This window comes from Nipponia nippon, unplaced genomic scaffold (genome assembly GCF_047370975.1).
Source record: "Nipponia nippon isolate SJK-2023a ecotype South Korea unplaced genomic scaffold, ASM4737097v1 scaffold_12, whole genome shotgun sequence".
NCBI lineage: Eukaryota > Metazoa > Chordata > Aves > Pelecaniformes > Threskiornithidae > Nipponia > Nipponia nippon.
The window spans coordinates 23,006,575-23,030,858 of NW_028262313.1; the positions used below are offsets into that span (position 1 = coordinate 23,006,575).

Genomic DNA, 24,284 nt, shown 5'->3' on the forward strand with positions numbered 1-24,284 from the left:
CATCCAGGGAACGTGAAGGAGACCTGGGAAAGGACTGCAAGATATAAAAGTACGACATGTTTTCACCCAGGCACAAGGGCGACGAGGAAAGCCCGCGTTAGCCCACCGACTTTCAGCATCTATTTGGCACCGCGCAGCGATTCTCTGCACATCTGGCAAGAAAAATGCAGCGCTGAGGCGGCCTGACGGACCAGGCTCGTTCCCCCAACATCTGCCCGCAGCACTCCGCTTGCACCGCTCGCACACAGTGGGAACTTGCTACTGATACAAGCGACTTGTGAAGACGCTGGAATAGATTTCAAGGAGTCGGTGCAAAAGGACTTGGATCCTGCCTGAGCCATCTGAGCATCCGAGTGACACCGGCTCTAAAGATGATGGACCACATTTAGCTGGAATCACTCAGGGAGTCTGTCCCAAATGCATCATACTTGTCAGCGTTTCAGGGAGGAGGAATCCGGGGAGTTTCACGAAGCTCTTTCTTGGAGCAAAGCCACAGGGAAACACTTTTCCACTGTGAAACTGTGAAGGCTTCGGGGGAGATGGGAAACTCATGGAGCCAGGTTGCTGGAGAGCAAAAGTAATCCTAGCCAAGAGGTCTGCACCGCAGTCAGGACTTGGGCATCGCAGGCACCAAGCGACGCACAGACCACTACTCTGTTATTTTTTTCCTTGCTTTCCCTGGCATCCAGTCCCCTTCTCCTCTCCGTACAGAAACGGAGTTGTGCTTTTCTGCAGTAGGAAAGCGTGGGAACTCTTCCAGGAGCTCGATTCGGGAAGCCTCCTTACGTCTCAGGGTAGCTGGGCGATCATGAACAGACAGCACTGGAAATATAATTCCTCATGCTGAAATCAGGCAGGATTCAAGCTGGGGGAAGGGACTGAAGGTGAAGTTAGTTTTAATTATTTGGGTATTTATTGCTTAAGTTCTCAAGAAGTGTTGAGAGCATTTTTGGTGCAATAAAGACGTTGCAGTACTTATCCCAAGTTATGCTCTACCTAAGGATTTAGAAGAACAAAAAAGGTGACATTACATGACCTCAAGCATGAGATATAATTTTGGCAGGGTTCGTTTTCGATTTTAAAGCACCCTTCAGATGTCCAGGGGCTTTAGAGGACCCCTGCCGCGTGAAGAGCCAGCCGTTCGGCACGCAGAGCGCAGCTCCTGGGGATCCCCTGGGAATCACCACCACGTCCGAGGGGTGGCACGCCATGACCCGCTCCAGGGACGTGCTCCTTGTCGCCTGCCTCCCCGTCCCTTCCCTACAGCTCTCTTGGCTGCCGTGACTCTGCTGCGTGAGCGGCTTCAAAACCCCAGAAAACCGCGCTTTCCCCTGCTGTGTCTCATGCGGCAGGGAGGGCTGCCAGGCTGCCCTTTCCCAGTCTTTCAGGCAGAAGGCTTTATCTAGTTCTGGCCGTATCTCCCAGACCCTACCCACAGCAAGTCGCTGCAGTCCCTCATCCTGCAAAGCCATAACCCACCCACCCAGCTCCCACCGCCGCATCCTCAGCGCCTTTGCAGCCATCTGGAATGGCCTCCGTCTCCCAGAACTTCCCAGATTAAAGATTAAAATGCTTTAAGACAACCCCCTATCAGACAGCACCAAGTTGCAATATTTAGTGCTCGCATAAGGCGCACTGATCATGGTATGGCCCATCCCATCACGGAGCGGGCAGTGGGACCGTCATGTAGGGGAGGCACGTTGTCGGACACCAAGTCCGAAACCAACCAGAAGGTCTGAAGCAGAGACCAGATACAAGAGAAGGGCTTTGGCATCCGAGCGTAGCAGAGCAGGACACGTGGGGGACGACACTCTCGCCAAGGGACGGTGACGGCGAAGGGAAGGAGCCGCTGCCGCCCCACAGCCCGTGAGGACAGACAGCACTGCCACACCAGGGAGGCCTTGGGCTACCACTCAGCACCAGGGCCACCAAGGAAGCCCGGTGCCCCTGGGGTTTGTATCACACATACTTGTTTTATATTTATCAAATCACAGATACATAATTGTGATTTTTTTTTGTAACTCCACGCTCTCTTAATACAAGCTCTGTACAACTCTGACTTCCCTTCACATGGGCTTCGAACTCACCGGAGACCCTCCGCTGCACTGCGAAACCCCGTTAGAACCCAGTTACCATTTTGTGATGCAGATGTTCAAGCTGTTTGTTAGACTACGAATAGCTACTTGATGATTTTAAGCACACACAGGTGTACGGAACAACAAATATAGGTATATAAGTACAAATTATAGCCTTAAATGAGTACAGAGCCTCAGTATTGAAGAAGAAGAGTCAAGGATGAAGCTACTAAGCAGCATTAATTTGCACAAAACGACTAGACCTACAGTTGCAGAAATCAGAACTACTGGAATTCCTCATCTGGAAGGCAATCAAAATTAAAAGCCACAAGATGCCACTTTTTTTTCCCCCCCACATACAGAACTCTGTACCATGATCATAACCATGACCTGAAAAAAACCTGCCAGTCTTCTGCTCGCCTGTGCAAAGACGAGAAGCGCAGCAGCAAGGAACAAAGCGGGACTCACCGTCTGGCCCTTCACTGCCTTTACTCCGTTTATTTCGACGGACGCGTCTACCTTCTTCTCCAACGTGCAGCTTTTCTTCAGGGTGAAAGAAGTTCAGCAAGGCCAGCTGGAAGAAGAAGGACAAGTGTAAGCATCTTTGGCAAGGATGGCTGAGCTGAGCAGAGAGATTGGAGCCTGATCGCCAAATCCTTTCCATTGGGAACAGCTCTGCTGAGCCCTGGGGGAGACACGAGATGGCTGCTCATGGACACCCAGCTCATCCCAAGGGGAACCGCAAGGAGCTGTGTCCCCTTGGATGCAGTCTAGGATTTGGAAAAACTCAACTTGAAGGGTTGTGGCAGGGAGAAGCATGGGGCAGGGACGCAGGCGGCATCAGGAGAGATCTATAGCTGGAAATAATCAAATGCCCCAAATGCCAATGCGATCATTTCTAATTCTTCTCTGCAAAACTTGCTCAATCCTGGAGCTCTTTCACCAGTATTACTCACTGCCAGTAAGTTTTTCCTCTCTCAGGCTCTCTTCTGCAAGCCTCATTAGCTACTGAGATTCAAAGGTCTTCAGGGACCTTTAAATCCAATTCAGTATACCACATAAATTAACACTTTAAACCTAGAGCAAGTACATCTTTATAACATGATTTTTGCCGAGAGGCAAAAATGTTATGTAGCAACCTCTTATTCATGAAAAAAATAGTTGCTGCATTAAAAACTCTTTGACAGTTATTAAATCAACATCCCTACCCAGAAACTGGAATTTTGATTTAGAAGCTTCACCAGTCCTCCCAGCTACCCAGCTCATTGCCAGTGGCATTTCCCCCAGTATTTCCACTTCCTAAATAAGGAATTTCATGAAAGATGAAAAAATAAACCAAAACCCTTGTTCTGCGTGTTACTGCACCGCCAACAACCAGGGCTGCTCTGACCAGGATGGGGTTTTCTTTAAGCTGCAGAAACCTGATCGCAGTTATTTAAGCCACAAATGCACACACAAGCCAGATACAGCCTAAGATGAGAACGAAGAGGCTTCAAAAAAGCAGCACCAAAGGTTATCAAGCGCGTTATTGTTCTGAGAACAAAACCTGTGGCATCAAAAGCATCTTTGAAATAGCAGAGAAGAATAAAGTCCTTCCGTGAATTGCTAGTTAAAAGGGTGGCTCGTTAAGCGACAGGCCATAAAAGTCCCTATCAAAAGTAATAATCACTGAAGGTCTCTGTGCTTTTGACGTGCCCTGGGGCTGTCGCCTCCCCTCTCCCACCCATCAGGGTGCGGGGGGGTGCATCCCTCCGCTCACAAATGCCTATTCCCAAGCTATTTCCCATGCACACACTCTCCCAGCCTCAGAGCATCCCATTCCCGCTTCCTAACGAGCAGCCGCTGGCTCTTCCATTTGCAGCTTGCTTTATTCCACCAAGTCCCAATGCAGTCTCATGACCGGGATTTGGGATACCAAAGGGTTTCCCAAATTCCCAAGCTGTTGCTATTTCTTTCCGCCTGTGCGCAGGCAGGTCTGCGTTGACCGCGATTCCCGACGTTTTGTCATTGCAATGATGTCGTGTCCGAAAGGACCCCGAAATGCCGCGGGATGGCCTGGGACCAGCTCCTCACAGCCTCACCACGCGCACAGTTATACTTGTAAAACTACCTAAAAAAGCAAGGACAAGTAAAAGCTGGCACTCATTTACCTAGGGAAGGAGCAGGCACGGCGTTGGATGGAAAACCGGAGGCTCTCACTTCCAACAAGCCTTAGCAAACGGAGGGAACAAGGGGCACAGCTCCCCTCCGCCCATCTCGCCTCCCCTCCCACATCCCACCACGCTGACCCAGAACCGGAGCACGGGATGCTCCCAACGGCACTGCCAGGACCTACCCAACCAAGCACAGCACGGGATGAGCAAAAGGCGAAGGGTTTTTTCAAACTACTTATTTAAATCAAGTTGAAACATTGTGGAATGAATTGAAGGAACAAATTGCATAATAATTCAGGTTAAAACTTTACTGAGATTGTCAGCCCTGCTTTTGAATGCTGTTATTACTTGGCGCTCTTATGCGAGCTTTACAAAACAGGACTAAATCAAAGCACTCGAGAAGATTTTGTAATGGCACAACACTAATCGTGTCAAAACAAACAGGTTTCCTTTCCCTGCTACTGCAAATACAATTTCAACACAATATCCACAGTTTTGCAAAGCTCCAGCACATTAAGCTCACCCCACGCCACCTCCTCCTCCACACCTGGGCACTGACATGGAGATCAGTGATAAATACACCGGGGTGGTATTCTTCCCTGCCAGGTCTAAGCTGGGTCCTCGCATGCCACCCTCCCACCCACGCTGTAAAGAAACACAACTACTAGTGGGCTGGGAGTAATTCAGAGAAGAGTTTCACCTGGAAAATCCAGGATTTGGAAAGGATGAAACACCCTGATTTCTCATTTTGATTGATGGCTTTTGTCATTTTCAGTGAAACAATAAAAATTTCTTAAGAGACTTGAAAGCTTTTCACAATCTGAACAAAACCATTTCAGTTTAGTCTCAGAAGAGGAAACAGGAGAGACTGACACGGTATGTTTATTTTCCCAGACAGTTAATCAAAATAACCTTGCTATGCACAAAGCTCGAGTAACGGGGCTCTAAGCATGCTTTGGTCAGCGGTAACAGCAATGTGAAATTTCAGATTAAAAAAAAAGGCAAATAAAACACAACCTCAGATTACGGCTACCAAAGCACATCGCCCAGCCCCTGCACCCAGACGGACCTTCCTCCTCCTCCTCCTCTCACCATGGATGCAGCGAGAGCCATCGGCATGGTCCCAGCCCTCCGTTGCTGCTTCCACAAAGCTGACGCTGGAAAGCACCGAAATGGGGACCGACCCCCTGCCCTGTTCCCGTCACCGGGCTCCTCCCGAGCCCCCCACGCAGCAGCTCAGCTCCGCCGTGTCCCTCGAGAGCCAGGGGACCTTCCCAGAAGCCACCTCCGCAGCAGTGCCACCGGGCAGGTCCCGCAGCGTGGCACCGCATGCCATCACGGGAATTGTCACAGGCACTGGTGGCTTGTGCCACCCACGTCGCCTGCAGCGTCTTCTGCACCCCCTCTCATCCTCAGAAGAGGCTCTTCAGATCATGAATGTGGTGTACAAAGCTATTTTTTTTTTGGCTGGGAGAACGTACATTCAACATTGCGGAGCATTTTTTGTTTTAAATAAAGATGGTTGCTGAAACCATCATAGGATCACAGAATAGTCTGGGCTGGAAGGGACCTTTAAAGCCCATCTAATCCATGCCCCCCACCCCAGCAGAGACATTTTCCACTAGATCAAGTTGCCCAAAGCCCCATCCAACCTGACCTTGGACACTTCCAATGATGGGGCATCCACGACTTCTCTGGGCATCTCACCGCTCTCATCATAAAAAGTTTCTTCCTTATGTCCAGTCTAAACCTACCCTCTTTCAGTTTAAAACCCTTACCCTTTGTCCTGTCACCACAGGCCCTGGTAAAAAGTCTCTCTCCATCTTTCTTAGGAGCCCCTTTATATACTGAAAAGCCACAAGGAGGTCTCCCTGGAGCCTTCTCTTCTCCAGGCTGAACAACCCCAACTCTGCTACTCTGTTCTCACCCAGGTTTTATTTTTCTATCACGCTTATCACTGATCAGTCAGAAAAATATGAAATATTGGCTAAAAGGAATCTACCCATTAAATACTGTCTTTCTAATAAGACCAAGTCAGAAAGAGAAATGACAGTGAGGGTAAATGACCGAAACATACGTTTTACCTAGGAAAAAACCCAATAAAAATAGCTCGTGACAGTAATTACGACCACACCAGCTATGAGCACACACTGCTTTGAGACAAATGCCCTTAAACCGAGATTTCCTGAAGAAGTAACCCACCAGTCATCCATGCCTAGCCTGGTAATGGACACAATGGTGCGAGCAAAAAGACAGAGAGGAGTTTTCCTAGGGCCTACTTCCATAGCACTTTTAATTACGCAAGCAACGGCCTTAACCCACGGTGACCAGCAGACAGGGGTTCAAAGAGGTCCACGTCTGGATGGAGGGAGATGCTCAGGATCACGCTCCGGAGCTCGACGGCCGGGCAAGGGATGGCCAAGCTGCTTGCCGGGTGCAGGGCACCGCTGAGCCCCACTGGGCTGCGCGCTCCCACGCCGATGAAGGCGAAGTTTCTCTCCGATGACTCAAGGGGCCCGTTGTTCCAGGGGCCGCAGCTGCGGGAGGTCGGGGATGCGCGGCCGCCGGGTCAGGCCGTGAAGGGCCACGCTGTCCGGCTGGGGACCGGCAGCTGGCACAGCTGCGCCGGTCAGAAGAGCAAGTGATGCTTTTTCCATTCGCCACCCCCTGAGATATGATTAATATATTCACTCGCTGCTCTTGGACTCTGCAGCTTTTGGTCTGGACGTAAGGGTGCATGTTGTTGTGCCTTAAATTAAACTCATTTACTCCCTGTTATTTGGTGTGGCCGCAACGAGGGAGAGGATTTGCAGAGCAGAACGAGCAGATGTTTGCCACCCATCTAGCAAAATATGATGCAGCCACACAGATGCAAAAGGAGAAATAACCTTCAGTGAAATGCTGCTGGCTGGACACTACTGCAGAATTACGACATGAAGGTTGCTGAAAGCAACACTTATGTCTGAAAAACACGTTGAGCGCCAAGGACGGCTTCTGCGGGCTCCCTCCCTGCGCGGGGAGCAAAGCAGCGAGCTGGGCAGGCGCCTTGGTTGGCCCACTGTGGCCATTCCCATGGCTGAGCGCTTCCCAGCATTTTAAAACCACCCAGAAACGTTTTGCACAAGTATCAGTTTCATCCTTTTAGGAAAATATGGAGCAAACACACTTGCAGGGCTTGAACGGGCACTTGCCCGCTAAGCTCGGGTGCCCCACGCTCGTCCCCTTAATCGGGGCTCGTGATTTGGAGGTGCAAGACCTGGATCTTTGCTGGGTTTGGAAGATGAGATGCCGGAGCTGGCAGAGCAGGACCACGAGTGTGGGTGTCCCAGCCGAGGGGATGTGCAAACACACCTGCAGTGGCCGAGCCCCCTGCATGGCAGCTGGAGCGGGGCAGGGCTTCTCTGGAGCACCCCGGCCACGGCACCCACCCCTTCTGGGGCGGTCTAAAAGAAATGACTGCCCTGGTCCGTCATTTCACTGAAACTCCTCATCCTCAAAGTCATGGGGAATTGATTCTCTCAGCCTCTGCGCCTGGAGAACGAGAGGATTTCTGAGGAGCCCAGCGAGCACGTACCTGCTCCCAAACAAGAAGTCGGATTTGCTCTGTAGTTACGCAACAGCGACAGAGAAGTTTGGAACAATCGCCATTTCCCTCCTCCCCCGATTTAAAGCCCTCAAATTACCTTAATTTTAGAAACACCATGTAAACCCATTACGACTCCATACTTCTAATCAAGAAAATCACTATAGGAGGCGAAAAGGTCAAAAAGCAAAGAGAGGAAAAATCCCAGGGGAAACAATACCTCAAAATAACCTGTGAAACAATAGTGAAGGCATGCCTCACCAGAATGAATCCGTTCTACCTTGGTTTATTCTCAGCAAAATAAAGCACAACAAAGGCGTGCATACAAAAGCAGTGATTTTCTCTGCAGCCACATGCAGAACCCACTCTGGAAATGCAGAACAAAGCTGCTCTGGGCTGTCAAGGGAGCGCAGCGGGAACCCCCAAAATAACGTAGCCTGCAGTCACTCAGAAACTCATCTGGTTTGTAAGGATGGACGTTCCACACTCTACAGAAGTAAGAATAAAGAGACATATATTATTTTTCTTTGAAGTACCATAAAATAGGAAACTTTCTTCAAGCTATGAAACCCAAAGGTACCATGGAGTTATGGCTGGACATACAAACCACGTGCAACACGACAAACAATGCTGGGATGCTGAAATAACTGTTAAGGTTTGCGTATTTAACTGCATCCCTCTGCAAATGCCTTAAATAACGCACATCCCTCAGAAACACTTTATAGGAAGCCACTGGACACCAAGGGAATGCATTTCCAATGGTCAAACAGCTTGAAAGCAAGAGAAGTGGGAAAACACAACCGAACCTATATTATGCACAAAAGACGTATTTTTTTCCTTAGTCAAAGCCAAGTTGGTAGGAAGAACTACTATCTTCTTCCCGATTAACAGCAGAGCTGGGAAAAGCACGCAAGCGTTCAGGTGCACAAGCCCTTCCCAGTGAAAAGTGCATTCTTGCAAAGTCTTTCAGAGTGCATTTATCACTAACAAAACCCCCAAAGACTTCTTCACACGCTGTATTACAAAGTCAGCTTCCAATTAATCATGAGAAAGCTAGACCAGCCAGCTTTAGATCTAATCAATAAAACCCACACTCTCCTACAGCACAATATCTTAAAGCACCAGAGGAAAAAAAAAAAAGCATGAAATCATCCTCTTGCATTATTGTTTAATGGTATTGTTAAAGTCAAATTCCCTCATCGTTTGCAATTTTGGAGATCATTAGCGCGAGAAGGCTAATAACAAGCCCAAACCCTGTAGAGGCATTCTTTGCAAGCAATACTGTTGTTTTTCTGGTGCTCTGAAGTTCAGCCGTCAGAGGTTGCGGTTCAGAGTAGCAGCTACTTGAATATCAGCCCCATTGTCCTCCATCAGAAATTCGCCTCTGGTAACACGTGGTGCAAAAAAAATTAAGTAGATTATTTATTTTCAAACAGACTAGAAAGAAGCTTGGAGAGTAGCTTTGCCTTATTGAATAAAAGCCCCATTCAACATATTTTAAGCCTTGTTTTTGTCATCATTACTTTTTTCCTCGTAAAAATGCAAGAAGCAGAAGAGTAAACAGTTCCCATTTCTGTGTGACAAGGATTCAGACACAATGTCTTGTCGGCAAGACAAGCCATAGCCCTGAATGCAAACCTCTCGTAACGCGATGCATGCCATCAGCCAGACCCTGGGCAGAGAGAGCGATGGAGAGAGCAGAGATTATACTTTCTATAAGCCACGATTCTATAACCCCTTTTCCTCCCCCAAATCTGGTGTTTTCAGCCCAGCTCTGCTGCATGCGTCCTCTCCAGGGGTCTGAAGCAGATTACACGTTGTCCTCTGCAAACCTCTCCACTGGCTTTTTTTCCTGCGTGAAAGCTCAAGTATGGTCCTCTCCTTCAAGACTGTCCATAACTCTTCTCATCCCTTCATCGCTCTCGTGGCTCCATCACCCCTCCGCCCCTGACGCCAGCCACACCCCCGCTCTCGCCAGCTATTCACCCTGAAGCCCGAGGTCCCAGGGGCCCAAACCATCAACTTGGAGTTGACACAAAACCCACCACAATTCCCCCTCGTTCTGATCTGCACGCAAGGATCCTCGCTGAGGCTTTTAGACCCAACGGTGATCTTCAAAAGCTTTTTTCACCCAAAGCTATGAGGCAAAGCAATTCTATAATCTAGAGAATAAAAGCACCAGCGATGCTACGGAGCTTATCCAAAGCCAGGCGGGAAGTTTGGGTGGAAGGAGGGACTGAGCTATGCCTCTGGGTGGGAGCTGAAACAGCACAGCCATCTCCATCCCAATACTTATGAGAAGCTTCATAACGAGTGACGACCAAGGAGCCAAGCAAGTATTTGACCATTAGAAAACAGAAACGACCTTGGTCTCATAGATGGAGGTGGACCAGGTAATGCCATGGACCAGAGGCACTGCACCAGCTCCTGCCAGTGGGCAGGAATGCCCGCCTCAGTAAAGCTATGGCCCCTAATATGCCACCACCGCTTTTAAGAAGCGGATTTGAGATGCTTTCGATCTGCCAAGCATTTCTGTCCTTGGGTTGAAAAGCCTTTCCAAAGAGGACTGCGCAATCCCAGTTTTCAGAAGACCAGTGAGTCACTCCCGGGTCTTCTAGGCACTGCGGTAACAGAAAATCATTAGAGAACAATAAAAGAGGAGGGAGCATATTTTCCTAAGATTTTATTGGTATTTTAACTTCATTACCCAGGGAAGCCACTGTATTTTTCAGCACAGAACATTAAATCCGATTGCCAGTTATCAGTTCAAGCCTCATTACAAAGCAACGAATGCAGTGAATTAATTGCCATTGGAGGGTATAACACAACTCAAACTTTCCTTCAGAACTGAACCCTTCCCAGAAACTTTCCTCTCCCTTCCTCCTTTCCGTGTGTTACAGAGCTTGAAGCTGTGGTCCTAGATCTACGCCAGCGGTCATCGTTTTGCATGCTGCAAACCCCCACAGTTACAGCTACCAAGCTTTTACTGCCAAAATTGGTAACCTGTCCCAATGAAGGGAAACCAGACCACAGAGTAAATATTTTGAAATTTAATTTGGAAGTAGTAAAATGGCTAGATCAAACTAACACACCGAATGCCACACCATTTTCCAGAAACAAGCCTACCTTAAAACAAAAGCATTTTTTTCCCCTACCAGAAGACCCTCAAAATCAGGAGCAGGTCACCCTCTGAACATCTACTACAGGTAGCAAATTCCAACAATGCAGGCAGGAAGGCAAGTTAAAGCTGTACACCAACTAAACTACTACTGAAACTGCCCAGCTCCTGACAGAAGACCTTACTTCCCAACACGAAGTGCCTCACCACCTATTTCCAGCAGTACAGTGCTGTCTCATGGTGGTTTCTCCAACTATGTCAAGTCCAGAGGCTTTGGAGAGCTGATCAAGCCAGCTCCTGCGCATTCCATAAATTTAGATTAGTTCAATATTCAACATACCAAGTATTTATATTTCCACCGCTGATTCATTTCTGCTTTTCCAACTGTTAACTGTTCTTTGTGAAGGATCAGATCAGCATCACACACAAAAAGAGGTTTTCACAGCAACGTGCTTTAAATCCTCCAGGCTGAACCCCAGCAATCGCAGCCCATGGGACAGCAAGGCACAAGGTATGCTCTTCCAGCCCCTGGTGTCGGTGGTCCCACCAGGCAACAGGACTTTCTGCTGACTTGGGAGTCCAAGTCTTCTCCAGCGACCACCCTGTCTTGGCCCAAGGGTATACAACGTTTATTATGCAGGCTATGGCTGCTCTTCCATATTTTCAGCTGCTGGTACGTGACTTTAGCCTGAAGAGAGAGTTTCACCCATGCAAAAACCTCAGCCACAGTAATTAAAGCACAAGCTCCACAGACACTGCTGAGGAGACAAAACTTGAGGATCAAGTCAGAGCTGCAGGCTAAACGCAAGATGAAAGCGGTTCTGGGCCAGCATTGATATCGAGCCGCACTGGAGAATAACTCCTCATGGCATTGTTTTCATGATTTCCCTTAGCAGCCACATCTGGGCTGTGGGTCAAGGGAATGAGAGGTGCCAACGTCCACGTACGACATCCCCTATGTCCACCTGGAAGCAGGGAGGGCTGACCATGGGTTCACGTATGGATGACTACCCAAGGATTTCACTCTAGCATGTCTAAAATAGAAGTCAATCATGGGAGAGGAGACTTCAGTGAACAACTCTATGAACAGTGGTGCTTTCTGCACTTTTTTTTAAAAAAATAAGAAATAAAAGCGTAAGTGAAGGGAAAACCTGATCCAACTGAACGTACCATTCGCTTTTTACTTTCTATCAACTCCGGGAACCTGAAGCAAATGCACTTAAACCCTGACAAGTAAGCACAGGGCAGCAGCAGCAGGCAGATGGCTTTGCTTCCCATGGAGAAGGGAAGAGCGTAACTTCAGAGAAGGAAGGGTCCTGGCATTCCTTCAGCACAGGCAAAACAACCCATACAACCCCGAGAAACACAGCTTCTGTCATAAGTCTCCATATAAAATTTGTTTCCAGCATAAAATGGAGCCAGGTACACAGTCCAAATCCCTGGGTTATACGTACATCACAACTATGACTTTGTAGGAGCACCTAGATAGCTGAATTTGACACCAAACCAGCACCATCTCAAGCCTAGAAGACCGTCATTTGGTTTACAAGGTGGTTTGCCCGAACGCTTGTCTCAAGACACCCTTCTGTGGAGCTCCCTTGGTCTGGAGGTGAGCGGTGCCTCCCGTGAGGACGCTGGACGCAGACGTGATGCCGCTGGCGCTGCAGGCGGACACCGCCTCAGCAGCGCCTACGCTATGGACAGCACAGAGCAAGGGCTGAGGCTTCCAATTTATTACACCTGTCGGCACTGAAAGGGAAAGCTAAAAACACAACCCAGATGTGAGGTGGAACAAGGTCAAAGCCGAGTTTAACACCATGTATGAAGACACCTGTAGTGAATTTTTTAATGGTAGCAGGAGTAAGAGATTCCTGCTGCAGGCTTCCCAGTCCGGGCGCAGCGGACCTGCAGGAACCAAGCACTTCGCTGGGAACACGCTGGTTAAAACGCTGAAAAGTATCAATGTCAGTGCAAGGTAAGGAACTTAAATCAGTTCCTTTTGTCTCCCAAGGAAATCAAATTTAGCTGTGAACCAGAGCCAGACAGAGATCTGCTGTCTATTAGCATGAATTCTCGGTTTTTCACATTTTAATTAGCCTTCATAGTCTTTTCCAGTCCCATTTTCAGGCAGCTGGGCTATGTCCCCCTCCATATGGAGGTCACAGTTTCTTCTCCTGCATACCAACAGCCATTCTTTTCTTATTTTAGCTTTTATATTACCAAAGCATTTGTGCACTTTTAAAAAGCATTGTGCACACTTGCTTTGGGGGGAAACCTGTGAGCTTAAGTGACTCGATATTAGCCGTGTTTTCTCCTTTTGCTTGTTTCTCCATCTGTGGCTTTGCTCATGCTTTCTCATGACCTGGATCTTCTCCAGTACATCCAGGGTACGTGAGGTCAATAGCACAATCCTCCTTGAAGCCATAATACCTCTTAAAAAAAACCTCCTGAAATCAGGCACTGCTCCAGCAAAGAGCTTCAGGGCTCTGCTGCTCTGCTCAGAGCCCCTCTGCTGTTCTGTGAAATAAGAATTGGGTTCTCTCCAGCCTGCAAAGGCGCGCCTTCAACCACCCTTGGGTCTCCTCCTTAGGAGAAAGTTTCCTTTCACCGTGTTTGAAAACATTTTTAAGAATACCTGGCATGTTCTGTTAGCCGTGACAGGAACACTGACCTCATCTGGCTTCCACAACCAATATAACATGAACCGTAACGGGACGGAGAGAGCGTTCCCAGAAGATGCTGTTGGGCCACTCTCCACTGAGTGTGCTTCTCTTCTACTCAACGCCTTCCATTTGCACCACTTTCAGAAGTTTCTTATGAGATGGAAGCACTGCAGTCCCAACATCCGAGAAGAATGGCTTGTTCAATGAACAGTCATCACTTTTTTGAACCCCGTCTCCAAAGCAGACATACACTCAGGGTGATAAAGCCAACCCTTCGTGCAAGAAATGACCAAACAGCAGAAAAGGCGCAACCAGATTCTGCTCTGGAGCTTTCCATTGAGAACATGGCTGCAGTACCTGAATTTATGACGTTTTTCAGTTCTCTGATATTTGCCCTTTTATCTTTTGAAATTCTACATGAACCCATTGCTTGAGATGGGACGAGTTACATTGAAGAACGGTTTTGGATTCACTCGCCGAGATGATTCCTACAGTAGGAAGTTCCAGGAGAACATTTGTCAGACACTGGAACTGCTGAACTGCTGCTTTCTCTGCAGACTTAATTCTGCCCTTGCTATCGGACATCCACTCCTCCCCTTTTTCTGGAAATCATAAAAAAACCTTCATCATTTTGAAATCTTTTTGTTTTAAACTGCTCAGATCGATCAAGTTTTAAAAACATTTTTCCTTGCTCCATAACAAACCAAAGCCTTCCTGTTAGAGTGCATTTTTCCTTTCGGCACAAGGGTTTTAAAAATCCTATTTTCTAAATCTGGATGCTAAAGTTGGCCTTCAGCTATGATTAATTTTTATGACATTTTATTGGAAAGAGAAAAACGGAAGGGAAGGAAACAGGAGGAGGGAATCAAGTAGTCCAAATCAAATAGCATTACCATTAAAAGAAAAACAAGTCCACTGTAAACGTAACATCCATGAAATAATGCATCCAATGTACGGATAAAAAGTCCGCTACAACTGGGAAATAATCTCAATCAAATTATCGCACATGCATTTAAAATAGTTCCCTTATTCACGCCCTCAATGAAAAAGCCAGAAACCCAAGAATAAAGTAATTGCATGCTTTTCAGCTGCTGGCTCCTGCCACGCAGCAGAGCACCCCTAATCACAGGGGCCAGGCAGCGGCACCGCGGTGTGTCCGGACCTGCCGAGCCGGCGCGCAGCCGGCACATCAGACAGTTCACAACCTTGGACTTGAATTGCTTTTAGAAAGATATCTACTTAGACGGTGAAGGTTTTAACGCCAATTCCCATACCTGCAGGAACGCACGATATTGTGGTGGGAGACGGCGGCTGCCAGTTTAATTCTATAAAATTAATCTGTTCAAATAAATTACGCTTTGTTGCCTAATTAATCAGATCCACTGCAATTAGTGTCAAAAGAGACTATGATCTCATACAAACAGGATTAAAAGCTCTGAAAGCGCTCATTTTGTTTCAGGGCACGGCGATGCAAACAAGTCACCGCAAGGCAGAGCCGGGGCGCGGTGCCGCGGCGTGCCAGTGACGCTCCCGCGCGCGGGAATTGCAAGGAAAGCGCCCTCTGGCACCCTGCAAACCGGGACTCATTGCAAGCGAGCAGGACACAGCATGGGAAGGAAGGGATGTCCCTTTGAGCCCCAGCTCTGGAAGGCAGGGAGCACCGAGGCACGGCTCAGCACAGGGCACCTGGGAAGCAAGTTGTCTCCAGATAAAGGTTAATTCTTGTCAAAAATTGCAATTATGCTGCTGTTTAGTCCCCTCCCGGCTTGGCTTCCCCTGGCTGCGTTAGCTCAGCCTGCAGTAGTTGGCTGCTCCGGAAGCGGAGACACCCGGAACGTGGTCCTGCGGCCCCGGCACCCGCTGAAACCACTGGCACAAGGAGAAAAAAAAACCCGCAGCACTTCACGTATGGCTCCTTCAAGAGGTGATGCCTACGGCAGCCTGGCCTTGTCCGCCGGCTCCGCCATCTCATTGCCCCCCCAACTGACGTGTTATTTAGGCAGCTGAGGTGGCATGTAGGGATGCCAGGGAAATTCAGAGTACAACAGGAGGGATATACGACCATCCGCTGGAAATAGCGTTTCATTCCTTTTGCTGCTGAGCACCCTCCCTGCAGTAACGCTGATGCTCGCAAAGGCAGGGGCTACACTTGCCGGATCGCCGTGCCAGCAGCCGGCAGCGCTCAGTAAGGTGCCACAGAGACCGACCGAGTGAATACTGCTGGGTCTACCCATGGACTTCGTAAACCACTACTTCACGCGCAGTGGAACAGCTGAAAACTGAGCTTTGAAGGAGCCAGTGGTGTCTGGCTGATTTGAATGAGCAACACCAGGATGTGCTGTAGAAATGGAAACTATGGGAAAAGAGCTGGGAGGAATTCAGGAATAATTTGAATTTTCCATAAGACGCTGTCTCACACAGTTGGTCCCGAATACCAGCAACGCGCACATCCCCAGCCATGTTCTAGGCTGAGCTTCGGGGCTGCCAAAAATCCTGGCTCCACTCGCTGGTGTAAGGACCAGACGGATTCATAATCAGAAAAACATTCTCCACTTACTCTCTACATGGAAGCAAGGGGACTGCTGGTAATGGAAATAAAACTGCCCCAGACCTCCCCATCACCTGCACAGCCGTCCATCGAGCAGGAGGTGCAGCTGGCACAGTACTAGCAAGCGCATTTTGAAGCTCAGCAAAGGAATGACGTTATCTTTTCAGCAAACGAGCCTCAATTCCACCAGTCGGTCTCCGGCTGCGGGCAAGAGACACAGCAGCCCTCGACAAGAAAGGAGAGGTGTTAGCTTTGTGCAAGCCAAGCCGTTCTGCTTCAGACTTTGATGTGATGAACTGGAGAGCATGTCTTTCAAACAGGCGAGAGCAGCAACAGCAAGATGCTGCACACAGCAGCAGTCAGCACAGCGTCTCATGCCGCGAGGGTCCATACGTTGTCAGACCATCCAGATGTTTCCATCCAGCAAGCCAGGCCAGCTGCTGCACAGCTGCCTCCAGTCGGGCTTTGTTAGCTCTTGCGCGAGCGCAGCGCTGGGACGTGCTCGCTCGTGGTTCGCTTACAGGTTCTGCCTTTCTGAGGCAGAAACAGAATGCTTTTGTGTAGTCCTACCAGTTCGTCAAGACGAGTTAAAGTACTGAAGTGTTATTTTAAGCTGGTGGATACTGCTCGTGCCACTGCAGGAGCTGCTTTCTCCGTCGTACGGACACTGCAAACCACAGCACTGAAAGATTAAGTGACTTTCTGAAGGTTAAAAAAAAGAATCAGAAAAAGATTTCATAAGCAGTTCTGTCCATGCCCAAGTCCTAAAATGAGGACTAAGCTGGCTTGTAAGATTTGAAAGCTGGCTCTCGAGTCTTTCTGAAATACCACTGAGCCCAGCTTACTGCCAATCATTTAAAGTTCAAAATTCAATTGTGTACAGATAGTGCTCCCAGCCTGCTCCTCTTAAGCTGACCCCACCGACTCTTCCCTAGGAAAAGATAAGGTTGCCACTCTGTGTTTTTTTCCAATCATTCATTTTTTCTTTATCCTCTTCTTTTTACCCAGAAAACTGCCAGGTACCAGCTATGGAAGAGGCAAGTCTTCCTGTATCAGCCCTTGTCCTGCTAGCAGTGAGGCTGCTGTCCTGCTCCAGCACGTCTGGGGACCTGCCGCGGCCGATGCCAACTCGCCGTATCACACCCGTGGAGGCGCAGGTTTATCGTTCCCTGCAAACCATCGTGGGCATGTTGATGCCAGCAGAATTCCTGGACTACTGGAGCTGGCCGGCAGCTTTTTGCCTGACTTCTGGCACTGGGAAACAGGCAACAAGCGTGACAGCAGAGGACGGGGCATTCGCCACTGTGGCCCACATATCCCCAGCAGGCACCATGGTGTGGCACGCGTACCGGGGGTCTCATCCCGGCACTCTGCACGCTCGCTGTTAACGGGAAACGGTGCTGTAGCAGAGGAAAATTAGGAAAACAACCCACTCCCACAGCCAGGGAGTATTTTCCTACATTTTCTGGGTGAGACGAACAGCTACATGGCTTCAGGCTCAGTATAAGAAAAGAAAAAAAATACTGTTTTCAGACAGAATTTTGCAACTTCTCCAAATGTCACCCCAGGTCACATTTTGCCCGTGATGGGGACACAAAACCTGAGCAAAACTCCAAAGGCGGCGCAGCCCTGCACACGCACAGCGCAGCCCCGCGGCACCGCCAGCACGCGAGCGCGGACGAGGACAGGCAGCAACATGCGCTGAAGAAGGACCCGCAAACCTTCTGAAGGCTTGAAACTGAAGAAGGATGGAAACTGTTTAATTTTTGCCAGGAAAAAGTATCAAATATATCCTCACTGGATTTTTCAAGACAGTTTGCTTTGGTTTTGTTTGTTGTATTTTTTTTTGTTTTGTAAAGCTGAAACTGGCTTTCTAAATCATCCTAGACAGACAAACAAATAGGGACATCACACTGATTCAATACCCAAACAAATATTATTCCACTGGCCAAGTTTTGCTACAAATTAAGTGTACTGAAGCCTTTATTTTTCCCACAGTACACACTGACTCTGCTAAGAGCTGGAGATGGATGCAGCCAGCCACACCGCCCGCGAAGCCCGAGACAGGTCAAGGGCAGGATCGGGCTGAAATCCCATTCCTGAGGAGCAACGGCACCAGCGACCAGCTGGAACCACTGGAGCTCGCGGGATGATCTCGGTGTCATCTTGATTTATTCCCTTGACCCCTGGGATCAGCCAAACTGGGAAAGGCTCCCACACATCCCCAGAGGAAAGGGATATTTTACCATAACCTTAAATAAACAAAAAGCAGAGGAGACAAGATGCTGCCGGGAACTACAAAGAGCAGTTGTAAACACAAAGGCAGATAAAGCAGATGGATGTTTTAAACAATCATTTGCGCTGGAGCACAACACATGGGATATGTCCCCACGCCCACAGGGAACGAATTCACTCCAGCCAGAAACCACATTACGCAGTCAAATTTCAATTTATCAGCATTACCTGCTTACCCTGAAAAAGCCCACAACTAAAAGCCAGGACGGTAGAAATTATTAATATTGCAATAAGATAAAACAAATTATTGGGGATCCCACGTGGAGACAAGGATGCTAGAAACACTGATGCAAAGATCTTAAGATCCCCAGGTGAGAAACACTTTTGGTGGTTTTATTACCACAGAGATCTGACGCCCAGCAGCCAAAAGGAGATGGAGATGCTTGGGCTGGATCACACTCAGCCTCGGTTCTGGCCCTCTGTAGCTTTTCACGCACACAGAGAACAATTTGATTTCTTTACTGGCAGACTGGAGAAGCGGGAGGTTGAGACGGAAAGCAGAGCGAACACAGCCAGCGTGAGGAACCAGCCTCTGGTGCTAGATCGTATTGTCCTGACTTAAAAAGAGGAAAAACCCCATAAACAGAAAGTAGCAAAGAATAGAAACTACCAATAAAAGAGCCTTATAAAACGGATTATTTTGGAATTACACCATCATTCAGATGATGGTATTTTGGTAGCGGCAGTCCACAGGCTTCGTGCATCCCGAGAGAGTCGCTCCCGCTCCCCCGGCGGCACCTTCGCCCACAGCTCAGCGGCTGAACGTGTTTTAATTTAAAAAATTAAAACTGCTGTATGACTGAGGAGGCTCGGCGCGCTCTCTGGTCCCTCGCTCCCAGCTTTCTCCCCAGGATCGGTGAAATCCGTCTGCCAAACACGCAGAAGCATCACCGCAGCACCAGGGAAGGTAAATATTTAACTAGACTGGGGTTAACCTTTTTAAAGCATAAACCTGCTTCTTACCATGAACTTCAGCTGATTGCACTTTGCTGATGCTCTGTGTTTCAACAACCGATTGCCCAGCTCAGCCCACATTTGATTTAAATCCCATTTCTCCTAAGGAGTGACCTCCAAGTGTCCTACGGAAGAACAAGCCCACCGAGGAGTTAAGATGGGGGCTTCAACACACAAGGCAACGTCTTGATGCTCAGGTGTCCGAAAAGGAGAAGGCAGGGTATAAAAAGCTGGTTTGCCGGTGTGCTGTGCCAAACCCAGGCTGACCTCACCTCTGGTCTCCAGGCTCCTCTGGAGAAGCTACGGCAGCCCCGATGCCGAGAGAAGAGCGGGATGCCGAGATGCCACGACGCCGAGAAGAAAAACGCTGACTGCACCAGAGCTGCAGCTGCCTCTGCCCGCAGCATAAGGAGGGGTGGACGGGCACCTCGCGTGACGCCGGGCGACATCCGTGGGCTGCCCAGGCTTCGGGCAGGTTCGCTCAGCCAAGCTCTGACCAGAGGAGAGCAGAGCGAAGCGGGAAAGCCGGTGTCCCCGGGGCAGCTGAGGAGGAGGAGGAGGAAAGGAAACGCTGCCTCCGGCATTAACTGCTGCCAGGGAGCTGCTGAGGCCAGGTTTTTAAGATGGGAGCACAGGAAGAGCCTAGGGGATCTCCAGCTTTGGGGAGGCTTTGCAGAGAGGCCAGAGCTGCCACATTCATCTGAAATGGGTACGAGGGGGGCTTAAGCCTTCATCCACCACCTCCCTTCCCACAGCAGCCCCTCAAGCTCAGCAAAAAGGGAACACTAAAACCACCTTAATGCTAATACTAATGTCACGACCAATACTGGTGACATATAGCAGCCTACCAAAAGACCCAAGACGTGCCCAGGAAGGCAGGAGGAGACCACATTGCTTCAGATCAGAGGTGAACTCAAATAACAGATGCATACATCGGCCTAATTCAGACACGCTTAGCAACACCCGAACGTGCCAGACCCCCAGAAGGGCACGTTTACCACTCTGCTTTGCTCTGCTGGGAGGGGAGGCTCTGCCTGCAGCCCTGCACGCTGAGGCTCCGCAGGCAGGGCTAGGTCCCGAGCGGGAGCACTTGGCCGGTACAGCAACACTGGGAAGAGACCCTGAAGCGTACGCGTGATCTTAGTTACGGAAATTCAGAAAAACTACTGATCAACCCCCCCCGTCACCAGATGCTCACATATATCACTCGGCAGGGAGGGCAGAAAATCAGACAACTTTATGCAGCAAGGTCAACATTCAAAAGGAGAAGAAACCCAAACCCTCTTTCAACTTTTAGAGCCGAGGGAAAAAGAGAAAAGGAGAAAGAGCGTCTGAAAGGGATGAAATACATACAGCACAAACGTAAACCCCAAAACAATGTCAGCTAACTCTGCCACGAAACCAATTATGCTTCGACTGAACATGCAAACCACCCCGCGCCTCCTGAACTCGCTTTCTTCTGGGATGCTGTCAGTTTTCCATTAACGAAAGAGAGGACGGCTTTATAAAACAGCTGTTTCTGTGCAGACACGATATCCAGCAGCATGTCCCAACACCTACCCCTTCGGTCCTGCTTTTTCATCTCGCCCACACCCCGTAAGTGGCTCTTTGTCAGCCACCTGAGTGTTGACATATCCTGTTCGGCAGAATTATGCAAAATGGAAAGCAACAAAAGGCTGGGCTGCGCGTGTTTCTGTGGATTAGCTGCTATCATCCTTCTAGCCAGGAGCAGTACTTGTACCATGTGTTTATCAAAATAATTCCCTTATACAAGCATTAAGCAGAATACCAAGTAAAAGTTAGCAACAGTTTGAAGCACCATAACAAACAGTTGTTGCTGTTGCGCTGCCCAGTGAGCTAGGAGATGCACGGGTTTTCATTAAGACCTTCTCCTAAGTGCTTAACTTCAAGTGAAAAGGCAAGCAATCACCGCTTGCTTACTGCATGCAGAGCAGTAACTAAATTAAGGCAGGGGAACGTGCGAGCAGGCAATGGTGGAATGGTGGAATTTGTTTCTAGTTTAGCATCTCCAAGTCAGCTTTCAGTGTATCTCGTAGGGCCTGAGCTGCGCAGCAGTTAAAGGTTCATCCATGTTCCAGCATCCCTTCTTGACGCCCGTGTCAGACCCTATCTTTGAAGATCAGTTATTTACTGGCAATAAGATTTTGAGGCACATAGCCTTTCAATGCTCAAAGGGGACCTACAAGAAAGATGGGGACAGTCTTTTTAGCAAGGTCTGCTGCGACAGGACAAGGGGTAATGGTTTTAAAATAAAGGAGGGGAGATTTAGACTAAACACAAGGAAGAAGTTTTTCACGATGAGGGTGGTGAAACACTGGAAGGGGTTGCCGAAAGAGGTGGGAGATGCCCCATCCTTGGAAACATTCAAGGCCAGGCTGGATGGGGCTCTGAGCACCCTGATCTGGTTGAAGCTGTCCCTGCCCATGGCTGGGGGATGGACTGGATGGCCTGGAAAGGGCCCTTCCATCCCAATGCATTCTGTGATTACATGGTACTGGAGTCTCACCATCGCCACGCTCAGGGCAGTCACCACCTCTCGCCAGATCAGGAAACCTCCGACCCAGGAAAAAGCAAAACGTACCAGCAAAAACCCAGTTAGGAGCACTGGAAGCCCAGAGCACGAGATTGGTGTCCCACGAGTCCGTCACCGCCACGTCCACGTCCCCCCGCAGAGGCAGCGCCCAGCACTTGGGCTCTGCTTTCCCACAGACCCACCCCACATCAGCACCCCCCCCCATGAAACCCTCCGCTACAACAGCAATCAAGGTGGAGAACCATCATTCACAGGGAAGGCCGGGTGATGAATAACGTTGGGATAATACCCTTAATAGCTGCTCCGCTCCCCATCCCGCTCCTGCCGTCTACCGAGGCACGAGCTGCTCGCGTCTTGGGCAGCGTTCAGCACAGGGCACGTCAGCCGCGGGGCTGCCCAAAAACCTGGTCCCCATTGCCTGAGTCAAAAAAAAACCAACGGCACCTCAAGCCCCCCAAAATCTGACATTGTTCCTAACTTGTTGCTGTTAAATAACAGTGCTGCTAGAGCAAGCCAGAGTGCCCGACGGTAAACAGAGAGAGAATCGGCGCCTAAAAAAAAATCAGAAAAAACAAAATTCAAATTAAAGTCCCACGCCTCTGATGCATACCGCCAGCTTGTTATGTTACCAAAGTCCTCTGATTTTAAGTTGAAAGAAAAACAAACCCAAAACAAAAACCCAAAAACACAATTATCAAACTCTAGGTATTAAATCCTGTGTCTTCACTAATTTCACAACTTTCCTTTTCTTAACAACTGATTAAGAGGCTTAAACTGCAAACCCCAGAACAGGGCCCTCCAGGGTCCACTACACTAAAAAGCAAAACCAAACAAAATGAGAGGGAAAAAGCTTTATTCCTGCATCACAGTCAGTAGTTTGGGCGTGACAAATCCCCCCTGAACCAGAAAAGTGCTGTTAGCAGACACCGTCACAGCTAGCAAGATGCTCCTGCTTCCCAATTTATCTTAAGTCAAACAATTTGTGAAAAATTAATTCTTATTTTCTGTGGAGCAAACGCTCAGAAGCTCCATTACCCAATGTCTGAAGGGCTGGCTTTCTCCTTGCAAACCAACCGAAAAAAAAAAAAGGACTTAAGACACAAAACATCAGCTTTTATATAGCTTAAGGTCATCTTTGCCTCCTTCTGGTAGAGGGAAAATGCTCAGCTCAAGTGTATTGGGTGGCTGGAGCACACAGAGATAAAATAGAGAGTCAAGGAGATATTTTATTATAATGAACATAAAAATAAAAATTCAAAATATTCGGATTAGGAGGAAAGAAAGTAAGCTCATGCAAATGTCAGCACAGGACAGTTCTGTTGAGGAATCGGCATCCTCGGTTAGGGCACAGGAGCCTGTCCCTCCGCCGCAGGGCCTTGCTATCGGAGCCTCTATTTGCAGAACCCAGTACAGCAATTTTGGGGGTGAGAAGGAATTACATATTGCATTTAAACAATTTTAACTAACACCCACCCCTCGGCAGATTTACTGGCTTATCGCTCATTTTCCAGCAGAGACGAGGGAGCGATGCAATTTCAAGAATCGTTTCAAACAGTTGTAATGAAAATATGCACATGGGTTCAAAATGCATTTCGCCAGCTTGAAGTCATATGTTGCAAAAGAGACTTTACAATATAATCTGGAGAAAGAACAGCACAAACACAGTGCCTACATAAGCAAAGAGGTTTGGGGGAAAAAAAAAAAAAGAAGAAACGTTACCGAATACTCTGGCAGCATTTGAAAGAGATTCTGTATCAGCTGACAATCCTTCCAGATTAACACAGATAACTCACCAATACTTGAACTTTTAAAGAGTTATTTTGCAAATAGTGAGAAGCAGCCGTTGGATGGAGGAGCAATGCAAGCTCAATCTAAAAATAAAAATACTTAAAAAGAGAGAGCAAACCAATGTGGAAAACTACCTGCTGCAGAGCGCCAGAAACTTCTTTAAAAAAAAAAAAAAATCTAGTTTGTGCATGACCTGCCCATGAAAATATGATTTCCATCACCGCTCCTCGAGGCATCGGTGCACGCTAGCCAGGGCCCGCCGCTGGTGCCTTCGCTGCTTGAGAGCTGCTGCCCAACTCCCCGCAGGCAGCCCGGCAGGCAGGGCAGGCAGGGCAGGCAGCTCCTCCGCCAGCTGCTGCAGACAACAAAGGGAAGAAGCAATGCGCAGGCAGCCGCTCACCGCGTCCCGCTGCCATGCACGAAGGGGCGACCAAGAAGAGCACTCCCCCAACTGAAACCGCAGCCCCGACGCACGGTGGGAGCCTTGGTTTTAGGGGAGAAGAGCCAAGTTCCTCCAAACGCTGGGCCAGGGCAGAGGAGGCGGCGAGGAGGC

General features: G+C 48.8%; 1 protein-coding gene across 2 annotated transcripts in view; it reads right to left on the reverse strand.

Moving 5' to 3' along the window:
• Window positions 1-24,284, reverse strand: part of EDA (ectodysplasin A) — an 86,371-nt gene that overhangs the window by 30,560 nt on the left and 31,527 nt on the right. For both annotated transcript variants that reach the window (XM_087749215.1, XM_087749213.1), the window contains exon 2: window positions 2,544-2,649. In XM_087749215.1, the coding sequence (XP_087605341.1) occupies window positions 2,544-2,649 (106 nt within the window). The remainder of the gene's footprint in view (window positions 1-2,543; window positions 2,650-24,284) is intronic.